The sequence below is a fragment of the Crinia signifera genome, chromosome 12 (assembly GCF_055691185.1).
Source record: "Crinia signifera chromosome 12, ASM5569118v1, whole genome shotgun sequence".
NCBI classification, from domain to species: domain Eukaryota; kingdom Metazoa; phylum Chordata; class Amphibia; order Anura; family Myobatrachidae; genus Crinia; species Crinia signifera.
Window position 1 is genome coordinate 67633848 of NC_139228.1, and position 12291 is coordinate 67646138.

The 12291-nt window shown below is 51.3% G+C and overlaps 1 protein-coding gene across 1 annotated transcript in view; it reads left to right on the plus strand.

Moving 5' to 3' along the window:
• The first annotated feature begins 635 nt into the window (after window positions 1-635).
• Window positions 636-12291, plus strand: part of PTGER2 (prostaglandin E receptor 2) — a 30064-nt gene continuing 18408 nt past the window's right edge. The window contains exon 1 of the mRNA XM_083167673.1: window positions 636-1839. Coding sequence (XP_083023799.1) covers window positions 1030-1839 — 810 coding nt within the window. The 5' untranslated portion in view covers window positions 636-1029. The remainder of the gene's footprint in view (window positions 1840-12291) is intronic.

Sequence of the window (12291 nt, forward strand, 5' to 3'; positions counted from 1 at the left end):
GAATTGAGCCCTGGTGTGTACCCAGCATAAGCCGTCATTTTGATGGACTTTTAACTAGTATTATATAACTCCCAACTTTTATTGGAATCAGTACCTGCTGCACTGGCGGCACCTCTGTATACCACCCCCCAGAACCCTTAATGGAAATGGCCATTGTGCGTGTGTGATCAGCGGAAATGCATACAAACATTACTCCCAGCAGCTTGTTGAGATCATCACTGGAACGATGTAAATTATATATATATTTATTTTTTTCTACTTTTTCTGTTAATCAATATCCATTTTTAGATAAAACCAGTTGGGAACTTGTATAAAAGTCCATGCACTGGTTGCTGAAGGACTGGCTGGTAGTTGCTTCAGTACACAGGAGACTGTAGCTTGCAACGCAATAAGCTCTTTCCTACAAATAACTGAATTCAACTCTGGCTTCCGACAGCTACAAATATATCTCTGCACAGCTCCATGCAGACTGAGCTCCTTGCACACTCATCTCCTTGCACACTCATCTCCTTGCACAATGAGCTCCTTGCACACTCAGCCAGGAAGAGTGACAAGATGATAACTGGTACTAGCCCCGGGGGCAGACAGTTTGCAGGGGGAGGAGGCCACGGGAGTGGCTTTGTGCAACATGGAATTTGTTCTCATTTAACTTCAGAAACACTACACCGCTCTCAGCTTTCCCAGAGAGCAACAGAAGTGTGGGTTCCTGGCTGTGACAAAGCCAGCAGAGGGCTGCTGGACACTGGAGACAACTTTCTATGGCTTCCTAGATTGTTTAATATTCCTTTTCCTTTCTATCCCTTTACGCGGGCTTGGGGAGGGGGAAGAGAATTCCCACGTTATGTCAGGGATGAGAGTAGAAGCCGCACTCTCCCATTGATGAGAGCTCCCAGGTCATTCTGCCATGTGCCTGAGCAGTGGGACCAGTTGGACTAGCCGTGGCTGACTCTAGGAGCTGACTCTAGAACCTGACGCTGGGCGCTGACCCTAGGAGCTGACCCTAGGAGCTGACCTGGTTCTTTCAGGAGCATGAATGAGGAAAAAGGAACTTCCAACACCAGTGAATTATGCAACTCCACAAAATATCTAAATCCGGATTTGAGTCCTGCCATCAGCGCCGTGATGTTCTCCACAGGGGTGGTGGGGAACCTAATCGCATTGGTTCTGCTGGAGAGGCGCAGACGGGAGTGCCGGGGGCATATTTCTCTGTTCTTCATCCTGGTGACTGGTTTGGTTATTACAGACTTGTTGGGAACCTGCATGATTAGCCCGGTGGTGTTGGTGTCCTACACCAAGGGACTCACTCTTTCTGCCTTGGATCTTTGCAACTATTTCGCCTTTGCCATGACCTTCTTCAGCCTGGCCACCATGATGGTCCTCTTCGCCATGGCCTTGGAGAGGGCATTAGCCATCGGGTATCCTTACTTCTACGAGAAGTACATCAAGAAGCGATGTGGCATCATCACCTTCCCGGTCATCTACTGCTTCTCCATATTTTTCTGCCTCTTTCCCTTCCTGGGCTTTGGGGAGTACATACAATACTGTCCTGGGACCTGGTGCTTCATAAACATGAGGGGTCACAAAATGTCCGGGTACACTAGCAATGTGTACTCCATGTTGTACGCCGCCATTCTGCTGATTCTCATCATCGCCGTGCTAACCTGCAACTTCATTGTCATCGTCAGCCTGGTCAGGATGCACAGGAGGCAGAAGACGCGGAGGGTTGGCTCCCTCACGACCAACAAACGAGAGAGGATTTCCATGTCCGAGGAGATCGACCATCTCATCCTTCTGTCCATCATGACCATCACCTTCATCATTTGTTCAGTCCCTTTTACAGTAAGTTGTTTCAGTCTTTTTCCAGAATCTCTACATTGTTTTCTTTTAAGTTTTAAAGGTCAAAGGTCATATATGACTTCCTTCAGTTATTCTTGGGTCGTAAATGAGCATTGGATGTTTTGATGTCCCCTTTGGGTCTGATGCACAGTCCCGTGTGCATCAGAGCTGAGCCGGAGGACGGACCTACTGCCCATCCAAGCTTCGACTCGTCCCCCCTCCCGCTGCGTGGGGAGGAGAGGAGCGGGGGCGCCGGACAGCCCATACACTGCTGCAATAAATCACAGTCAATCAGATTCTACTTCTTATTTACTTTGCACCTTCTAGAAGATAGATAACACATCTTCAATAAAACTCCCATCTTAGTAAATTTACCCCTGTGGGATATTTGGGTGTGGACTAGTTTACAGACTTTGTTTAGGTAGACAGTCAATCGGTCAACATCAAAAAGCTGACATGCACTATGTTGACAATGACAAAGGTTGACACGTGAAAAGGTCAATGCGAGTTTTAAAAAATTTTTGGGGATGTGACTGTCGATATCTCAGCACGTGGAGTCCGAATTAGTGTAGTCTGTACCCTCTCATGGCTCGCTTCTTTATCGTTCCCAATAGGAGTCCACACAGATGGTAGAACATGGAAAAGTAAAAAAGTAAATAAAAAAGTGAAAAGAAATCGTTAAAAACTCATGTCCATCTTGTCATGCGTTGACCATTGTGCTGTCAACATTTTGTCATTGTGGATTTAGTGCATGTTGACCTTTTGTCAATGTCGATATTTTGGAGTCAACCTATTGAGTTGCGACCGCCTCTGTGCGTGCACCTCTGGAGACGCGACCACCTCTGTGCGTGCACCTCTGGAGATGTGACCGCCTCTGTGCGTGCACCTCTGGAGATGCGACCGCCTCTGTGCGCGCACCTCTAGAGATGTGACCGCCTCTGTGCGTGCACCTCTGGATATGCAACTGCCTCTGTGCATGCACCTCTGGAGATGCGACCGCCTCTGAGCGTGCACATCTGGAGATGCGACCGCCTCTGTGCGTGCACCTCTGGAGATGCGACCGCCTCTGAGCGTGCACCTCTGGATATGCGACCGCCTCTGAGCGTGCACCTCTGGAGATGCGACCGCCTCTGAGCGTGCACATCTGGAGATGCGACCGCCTCTGAGCGTGCACCTCTGGATATGCAACCGCCTCTGTGCGTGCACCTCTGGATATGCGACCGCCTCTGTGCGTGCACCTCTGGAGATGCGACCGCCTCTGAGCGTGCACGTCTGGAGATGCGACCGCCTCTGAGCGTGCACATCTGGAGATGCGACCGCCTCTGTGCGTGCACCTCTGGAGATGCCTCGGTGTGTGCACCTCTCTAGTTACAATTGCCTCTGTGCATGCTCTTCTGGAGGCGAAAGTGTAGATGCCGCCCAATTGGAGAAAAGCGGCAAAACAGAGCAGATTTGCACCTGGGTGAAACCATACTGCACGGCCGGTGGGAGAGATGTGAAATATGCCGAGAGAATTAGAGTTGGCAGGGACTTGTCCCGGTGGATCACTAATTGGCATGTAAAAATAAAGCGTTCCAGCATGTGTTAGCTACATGCAAAAGCAGATGGTATTTATCCTGCATGCACACACACACACAATACATGCACGGTTTCAGACTCATATCTATTTGGCCTCGATACAAACAATCCATATGCATGCGCAGTCATTCGATAATCAATTTTGTACAGCAGCGATCAGGTCTGAATAACCCCCAGAGTTTGCCCAGCCGTCCCTTCCAGTGGTGGGATCCGGCTGCAACCGGGCGGCCGGTCTGTGGCCGTCCCGTGTGAATGGACACATTTGTGTCCTTTATTAACTTCTGTGTGCGGCACGGCTTCCTGGCTGAGCGGGGTTTCACCGCCTGGCAGGAGCCGGAGCGTGTGAAATAGCCCTCGGTAAGATAATGGTGGAGGCAGACAGAGGTGATCGCTGTGGGAAGGGAGAACGTCTGGTAGCAGAGTCCCCCTATATTGCCGTGTCTGCTGTGCTCCGCGGATGTCACTTATTAAACACACAGGCTTACGCACAACGTATCCCGCTGTCCACCCAAGGCTGCCACCCATTCGCAGCGCGTATTCGCACGCACTGGCTGCAAATGGATGTTTTACATAAACAACCACTCGCAGCCCGCAGCGGGAACACCTACATCATTCGATGGTCGCCGACCATCGAATGACGTGGAAGGCGCACGCACATCTAAGGGTGCTCAGAGCAACCTTAGATGTGCATGGGCATTCTGAAGGAAGTGGGCGGGCAGCTGACATCCGGTGATGTCAGCTGCCCACCCCTGGCATCCACGTCAGTGCGCGATTTCCATGGGAACGCCCAGCTGCAATGTTGGATGCATTCACATGCGCATTTACAAAACATTGAGCTTGCATGCGAATTTGCATGCGAGCGAACAGACCTGAATAAGGTCCATTGTCTGTGAGTCACCCAGATCCGGGCTGTAAAGAGGTGTTTTCACGTGGGCAAAGTCCAGTGTACGCACGTTGATGACACTGTGCAGTTTGCAGTTAGATGAACGTGTAAATTGGGGGCCGGATGACTGGTCGACAGTCGGGATCCCGACAGTCAGTATACCTTCGTCGAAATCCCCACTGGTCAACTGGATGAAAATCAGGGGGCTATTCTCCCTCCTGGGGGTCCACAGAATAGAATCTGTGGCGCTCGCCCCCTTGGCAGCCGGGAATCCATGTCGGTATACTGACCATCGGGATCGCAACCATGTCATACCATACCCATGTGAATGTGCCCATTTCCTGGGGTAACTATTGCACCTAGTATAAAGTAGCTGCAAGTGCATCCCACTGGTCGACTGTGTCTAGGACAACAGCCAATAGGTCGACACTATTGGTCGACAGTCAATAGGTCGACATTTATGTAAAAGGTCAATATGCATCAGGTCAACATGGTCAAAGGGTTGAAATGAGAAGCATACTTTTATATTCTCCCTCCGTGCCCACGGGTAAAATAAAAACAACAAAAACTCATGTCAACCTTTTATATGTTGTCATTTTTCTTGTGTCAACCTCTTGACCACGTCGGCCTAATGCATGTGGTATTACACATCAGGACAACAGTCGGAATCCCGGGCCGTTTTTGTCCAAACCGACAGTTGTAATTCAATGTTCCAACTGTCGAGTATTGGAGTCCGTGGATCGGCGTAAACAGCCGCAGACTGCCAAAAACGGACATGAATTGGACAATCCGCTGGCGTTTCATTCATATATCTCTGAGGTGCAAAACTACAGCTGCTATGCCTTAGAACAGAAGATATTTATAACTAGGTGATTCATCGCGCCCTACAGGCGCTCTTCACACCGTCGTAAGGGGCTGCGCCCCCTTAATTTGTGAACATTTGTATATGAGAAATATGGTTAGAATTGTATGAAAGATGCCTGTATTGCAACTTGAGTTATAGGTGAAATGTGTTAAATAGAGAGCATATGATGTGGAAGGGGCTGTGTATTGTTTTGTTTAATTAAAAAGCGGTTACAGAGTAAGATGTACATTGATAGTGTGGATGGTACAGTGACAATTGTGGGTGTGGGGGGGGGGCTGTGTGTGCATGTTGTTTAGGTGTGTGTGTGCAATAGTATAGTAGGGTGTTTCTGAGTCAGCGGCTCCCCACTGGCGGAGGTCACGACACAGGAAAACAGGAGGCTGGGTAGTGATAGGGGTGTGTGGGCATAAGGGGGACTAAAGAGGAGGGTGGGCGATACTGTGCAGCTTCTGCCAGTGGGTGAGGGTCCAGTGTGGCAGCACAGGAGTACAGGATGGTGGCCCTTAGTCAGTGTCTCCTCCTACTGGGTGGGAGTTCGGGTGCATGAGAGCAGGAGGCTGGGCTATGAGGCATGATAGGGGCATGTGGGCCAAACAGCGTCAACGACTTCCCAGTGGTGGAAGTTACGGTTCAGGAGAGGAGGAAGCTGGGTAGTGATAGGGGTGTGTGAGTATACGAGGGACTAAAGAGGGGCTTAGGGGTGCCGTGAATTGCGGGAGGGGCGCGGGGGGGTGCCGTGAATCAAGGGAGGGAGGGGGCGGAGGTGTCGGCGAATCGCGGGAGAGGGCGGGGGTCCGCAAAGCGTGGAAGGTGGTGTGAATTGCGCGAGAGGGGGTTGAGAATCGCGGGAGGGGGGGGAGGTGCGCGGGGGGTCCGTGAATTGCGGGAGGGGGGGGCACGAATCACCTAGTGGGTTATATATTCTTGTAGAAGGATGGTAGGATGTTGCTGTCATTCAGAATGCATTTACATAAACAGTAATAGTAGCAGTAAAAGGTCTGACTTAAAACACCTACAGTAAAACAGAACAGGTGTTATATATTATACAAAGAATTGGTTGATGATGTGTAGGTTGACGTGCACATAGTTCATAGTTGTCACTGGAAAAAAATTGCTACAAGAAAAAATCAACACAGAAAGTTCAACACATGTAAATGTTGACATAAGTGTGGCACTTCATCGGTGTCCATGTCGACACATGAGAATGAATATGAAAACATTCAAAAAAAGAAAAAGAAATCTTCAAAAACTCATGTCAACCTTTTTCATCGTCGACCATAGCCGTGCCAGTGTTTTGCATGTGCCATTTAATCCTGGGGTTGCCGTGAATCACGCGCGGGGGAGGGAGGAGGTGAGGGGTGTCCGCGAATCACGGGAGGAGGGGTCGTGGGTGGATCCTGTGAATTGCGGGAGGATGGGTCGCGGGGGGGGTGTGGGTGCCGCGAATCGTGGGATGGGGAGGCGCGGGGGGTTGCAGTGAATCGCGGGAGGGTGGGTCGCGGGGGCGGGGGGTTGCCGCAATGACAGGAGGGGGGGTCATGGGTGGGGAATCGCGGTAGGGGGGGTCGTGGGGGGCACCGTGAACCGCGGGAGGGGGGGCCCGGGGGTTTGGCACGATTCGTGGGAGGGGGGGTCGCGGGGTGCCGCGAATTGCAGGAGGGGGGGTGTCACGGGGTGGGGCCGTGAATCGCGGGAGTCACCGGGGGGTGCCGCGAATTGCAGGGGGTGTGCTGCAAATCGCGGGAGGGGGGTCGCGGGGGGGTGCCGCGAATCGCCACAAGAAAAAATCAACACAGAAAGGTCAACACATGTAAATGTTGACATAAGTGGTGGCACTTCATTGGTGTCCATGTCGACACATGAGAATGAATATGAAAACATTGAAAAAGTGAAAAATAAATCTTGTCAACCTTTTTCATTGTCGACCATAGCCATGTCAGTGTTTTGCATGTGCCATTTAATCATGGGGATGCCGTGAATGGGGGGGGGGGGGGAGGGAGGTGCATACCCAACATGACCCTCTCCAGGAGGGACACATTGGCCCTTATTCTGAATCGTGCGGTACGGCCCGCGTGCGGCCGTACCGCCGATGTTTTCAGTCTGCACATGCGCAGAGGTCAATCTGCGCATGTGCAGCCCAATTCGCCGCAGACGTAGTTCGTCCGCCGCAAAGGGGGCGTATAGGGGCGTGAGGGGCTTCATACCCTCATTTCCCTATGCATACGCCCCGCGTTTCATGGGCGTTCCCATGCAAACGCGGGGCGTATGCATGCTAATGAGGGTATGACGCCAGTGATGGGGGCGGGAAGCTGACGTCGCCGGATGTCAGCTCTCAGCCCCCATACAAGCTATCACACGGACGATTGTCCGTGTGGTCTCAGCTTGCGGGACCTGGTGGGGCGTGCGGCCCTGCCTTCGATGGTCGCCGACCATCGAATGCAGGGGGCAGCTCCCACCATGGTGGAGGCGTACGCCCCACCATTTTCTTGCGGATCGCCAGCCGTCCGTGTACGGACGGCCGTGGCGATCCGTATCGTGGGCGGGGATTGGTTTGTGCGGCCGGAGCACCGTGTGCGGCTCCGGCCGCACAGATCTGAATAAGGGCCATTGCTCTGTTTCTGGACTTTCTTCTTAATTTATGGATTACCATCACCTGTGCTTAAACACCTTTCTTATTAATTACCCTGTTTAAAATGACAGGTGATGACAATCATAAATTAAGATGGAAGTTCACAAACAGAGCATTCTGTCCCTCCTGGAGAGGGTCATGTTGGGAGGTATGGAGGTGTGGGGCGCTCACCTGGTGTGTCTGGTGTGTAGCTGTGTCTTTGCTGTGTAACATGGAGAGGCAGAGGGTGTCTGGCACTGTCTGTGGGCTCACTGGGCTGGTTCTCTGTCATGTGAGTCAGAGGCTCCACCCAGGGTTATATCTCCAGACACACTTTGAGTGACAGATGTAGCCAAATATATAAGAGATGCTACTCGTTAGTATTTCTGTCAGGTGCCACCTAGTGTCTGCCAGAGTGCACAACACTTGAATTCCCCTCCATGGAGGTGAGGAGCAATAATAAGTTGCTGTATTACTATAGTGAGCAGTAAATGACTGTGACGGCTGACAACTCTCCGTCCAAGGGTGGAATGTTAGAATGTTGCTGTTTAGTTCTGATTTAAAAATAGAACTTAATTCCGAAGCCGACACAGCCGGTTCCACGTGTCAGCGGCAGCGTTTAGCTTAAATAATGACTTTGTAAAGAAATGGTTTTAATGAATGCAGCTACAATAAATCAGTATATTCCAATATATTGTATCGCACAGTGTGTAATTCTTCCTGTAGGTCTCTAGTGTCCTGGCATAGATCTTTGCACAGATCATTGCACACCTACAGCACTCTGACAGCGGGAAGTGTCTCTGTGTTCCGAGCAATGACGGCTCTACAGTAGCTGTGGCTTCCTTGTACAGATTGGCATCTCTTATCTATATCTGAGTGACTGGAAGAACGTGATACAGAGTTGACTATACACCCATGTGCAGAGCATTTATTGCGCGTTTTAGAAGAGCGCATGCGATGGAGCCACACATAGCGTACGGGACAACGGGGGTGCATTTTAGACACATCCCTGGTATATTAAAGGGCACAGTTGTGCCATAGCGGAGTCAGAGTCACTGAGGAGGGGTCCCTGGAGCTAGGAACTTTGGGGCTAATTCAACCTTGTTCATTGGGCTGTGATTTCGCAGCCAGAGCAATTATTGTATGCACACGGTGCGCAGCGCGTGAGCCCTCCGTTCGATCACAGACAGCTTATTAATAGCCAGTGGCCGATTGTGGGTGGCATGCCAGCATTATCTGGGAGTGAATTACACAGGTTCTGGGGCTGCTGCATTCAAGCCTGCTTTCGCCTGGTTTAACCCTTCGAGTGCCAAGTGAATTTGTCGAACTAGGTGTGAGAATTGCCAAGCAAAACTTTTGAGGGTGCCGGATGGGTTCCCGACAGTCGGGATCCCGACAGTCATTTACCCGACGTCGGCATCCCGACTGTCAAAACGCCGGCAGCCGGGTGACCGACGGCCACCCGCTATTTTCCCTCGTAGGGGGCCACGACCCCCATAGAGGGAGAATAGAATAGGTGGCTCGCGTAGCGAGCCACCGTGCCCGAAGCGTGGCGAGCGCAGCGAGCCCGCAAGGGGCTTTTTTGCACTCGCCATGCTTTCTGACTCCGGGCAGTCGGGATCCCAACGTCGGGATAATGACTGTCAGGATCCCGACTGTCGGAGTCCCATACCACACCCAACTTTTGACTCATCACAATGACCTGTAAGGTTATATTTATTTATTTATTTACAGTTTCTTATATAGCGCAGCAGATTCCGTTGCGCTTTACAATAGTAGACAGTGATAAAACAAACTGGGTAACAACAGACAGACTTGGAGGTAGGAGGGCCCTGCTGCAAGCTTACAATCTATAGGGATATAGGAAATATAATAATTTTATACATAGCATTTTTTAATTTTACTTTATATAACAAATGTGAGAGGCGCTGGCATTTTGAGCGGATATTTTGAACATCGCTCACAGAGATGGGCGTACACACACAGCGATGATGGATGAAAAACCATCCATCATCGCTAGGCATGCTGGTAAAACCACACAACAGGAGACATTGCAAGCAAACATGCGGGAGCGCGCACCATCGCTAATCTGCCATCAGTGGCCCATACACACTGGGCGATTTTCAGCTGCAAATCGCTCAAAATGGCAAAAATGAGCGATTCTCAGCTGAAAACCGTCTGTCTAGTAGTGTGTATGGGCCTTTAATCAGCCACAGAACCATAGGCGTGCGTACATTGAGTGTTAGGGGTGCACAGGCACCCCACAATGCTGTGCACACCCTTATGAACACCTTTTTGCCGTTAGCAATACCAGCAATACCTTTCAAAGACTTTTGCTTTTTAGAACTGTATTCCATTCAAATAGTGCACATCAATCTATTATGTGTGTTTTGCATTGTTAATTGTACTAGACCATTGTCATATCACTAAATACCTGCGTCATCCATTTATGTTTATGACTGTATTTGCATGTACTGTTACACAGAGTAATTAGAAGATTAAATCTGGAATAGGCCGGAGATTATGGCGTGGCTGAGAGACGTTTTATATTGTAGTCAGTGCCAATAGATCATGGTAGACACGCTTGATTGGCCGTGTTAGACATACCCAATGGGCGGTGTTAGACATGTCCAATAGGTGGTCATAGGCGGTGACGGTGCACCCCCTAATAAAATGAGCTGCGCACACCCATGCACAGAACCGGTGTATTCCATCAGCATCCTGGATTAAAGGGATAGTATGGTAAACCTACAGGTAGGGGGTGCCCTATCCGCACAGGTGAGTACAGCAAGAGCCGTAGGGAGGGTGTGTGTGTGTGGGGGGTTGCAAGTGATGCCGCCATACAGGGTCCTGGAAATGGTCCCATACCATCATATACCCACCCCCCACCCCCACAGATGGTGTTCCAGCAGGCTGCTGGTCTTTATGGTGGGGTATTTCTTAATCTGGTTCTTTGGTTATTTTACTTCCCATTATTGGCTCATCCAGCAGCTTTCACAGATGGAAAGTTTGATTATAAAATGATGGGATTTTTCCATTTGCAAAGTGGGTTATTTATAGATCGACGGCTCCATGAAAACCCTCCATCCGCTGCTGGAAGCCACCCACACCCCACATTGCACGACAGCGGAGGTTATATAGAGAAACACCACAGTACAGACCCCTGTGCCGGCTACTAAAGCAGCCTGACATCTGTGAGACGGTGACACGTGTCGCAGTGCGTCGGCAGGTCGGCTGGGAGCAGTATTCTACAGCAGGAAAATCCCGCACCATGCCGCAGTCTCGCGTCTCAGTCATATACAGCTATATATATATATATATATATATCTCCTATATATTTGGCTACATCTGTCACTCAAAGTGGGTGTCTGTGTCTATAACGCTCTGTTCCTGGACTTTCCTCTTAATGTGTGATTGCCTTCATCTGTGCTGAATACCTTTCTGAGAAATTAACCTGTTTAAAACAGGTGATGGCAATCATACATTAAGGGGAAGTCTAGAAACAGAGCATTGTGTCCCTCCTGGAGAGGGTCATGTTGGGAGGTATGTGACAGAGAACCAGCCCAGTGAGCCCACAGACAGTGCCAGACACCCTCTGCCTTCCCGTGTTGCCTAGCACTGCTACTCCACAGCCACCAGGTGAGCGCCCCCCTCCCGCGATTTGCGGCAAAACCTCCCCCCCCCCGCGCGCCCCCCCCTCCCGCGATTCGCGGCAAAAACACCCGCTCCCCCGCGACCCCCCCTACCGCGATTCGCAAAAACACCCCCGCGACCCCCCCTCCCACGATTCGCTGCAAAAAGAACCCCCCCACGACCCCTCCCGCAATTCGCGGCATAACCACCACCCGCGACCCCCCCCTCCCGCGAATCGCGGCAAACCCTCCCCCGTGACCCCCCCCCGATTCGCGGAAAAAACACCCCCCCCCGCGACCTCCCTCCCGCGATTCGCGGCAAAAAGAACCCCCCCGCGACCCCCCCTTGCACGATTGGCGGCACCCCCCCTGCGACCCCCTCCGCGATTCGCGGCACCCCCCCCGCAATTCGCAGCAGCCCCAGGATTAAATGGCACATGCAAAACACTGACATGGCTATGGTCGACAATGAAAAAGGTTGACATGAGTTTTTTAAGATTTATTTTTAATTTTTCATATTCATTGTCGTGTGTCGACATGGACACCAATGAAGTGCACACTTATGTCAACATTTACATGTGTTGACCTTTCTGTGTTGATTTTTTTCTTGTGGCGATTCGCGTCACACCCCCCGCAACCCCCCTCCGGCGATTCGCGGCACCCCGGCACCCCCCGCGACCCCCCCCCTCCCGCAATTCGCGGCAACCCCCACCGGAACCCCCATGAACCCCGCTCTCCCCGCGATTCGCGGCACCCACCCTCCGCAACCCCCCCCCCCTCCCGCAAATCGCGGCACCCCCCGCGATTCGCGGCAGCCCCAGGATTAAATGGCACATGCAAAACACTGGCACGGCTATGGTCGACAATGAAAAAGGTTGACATGACTTTT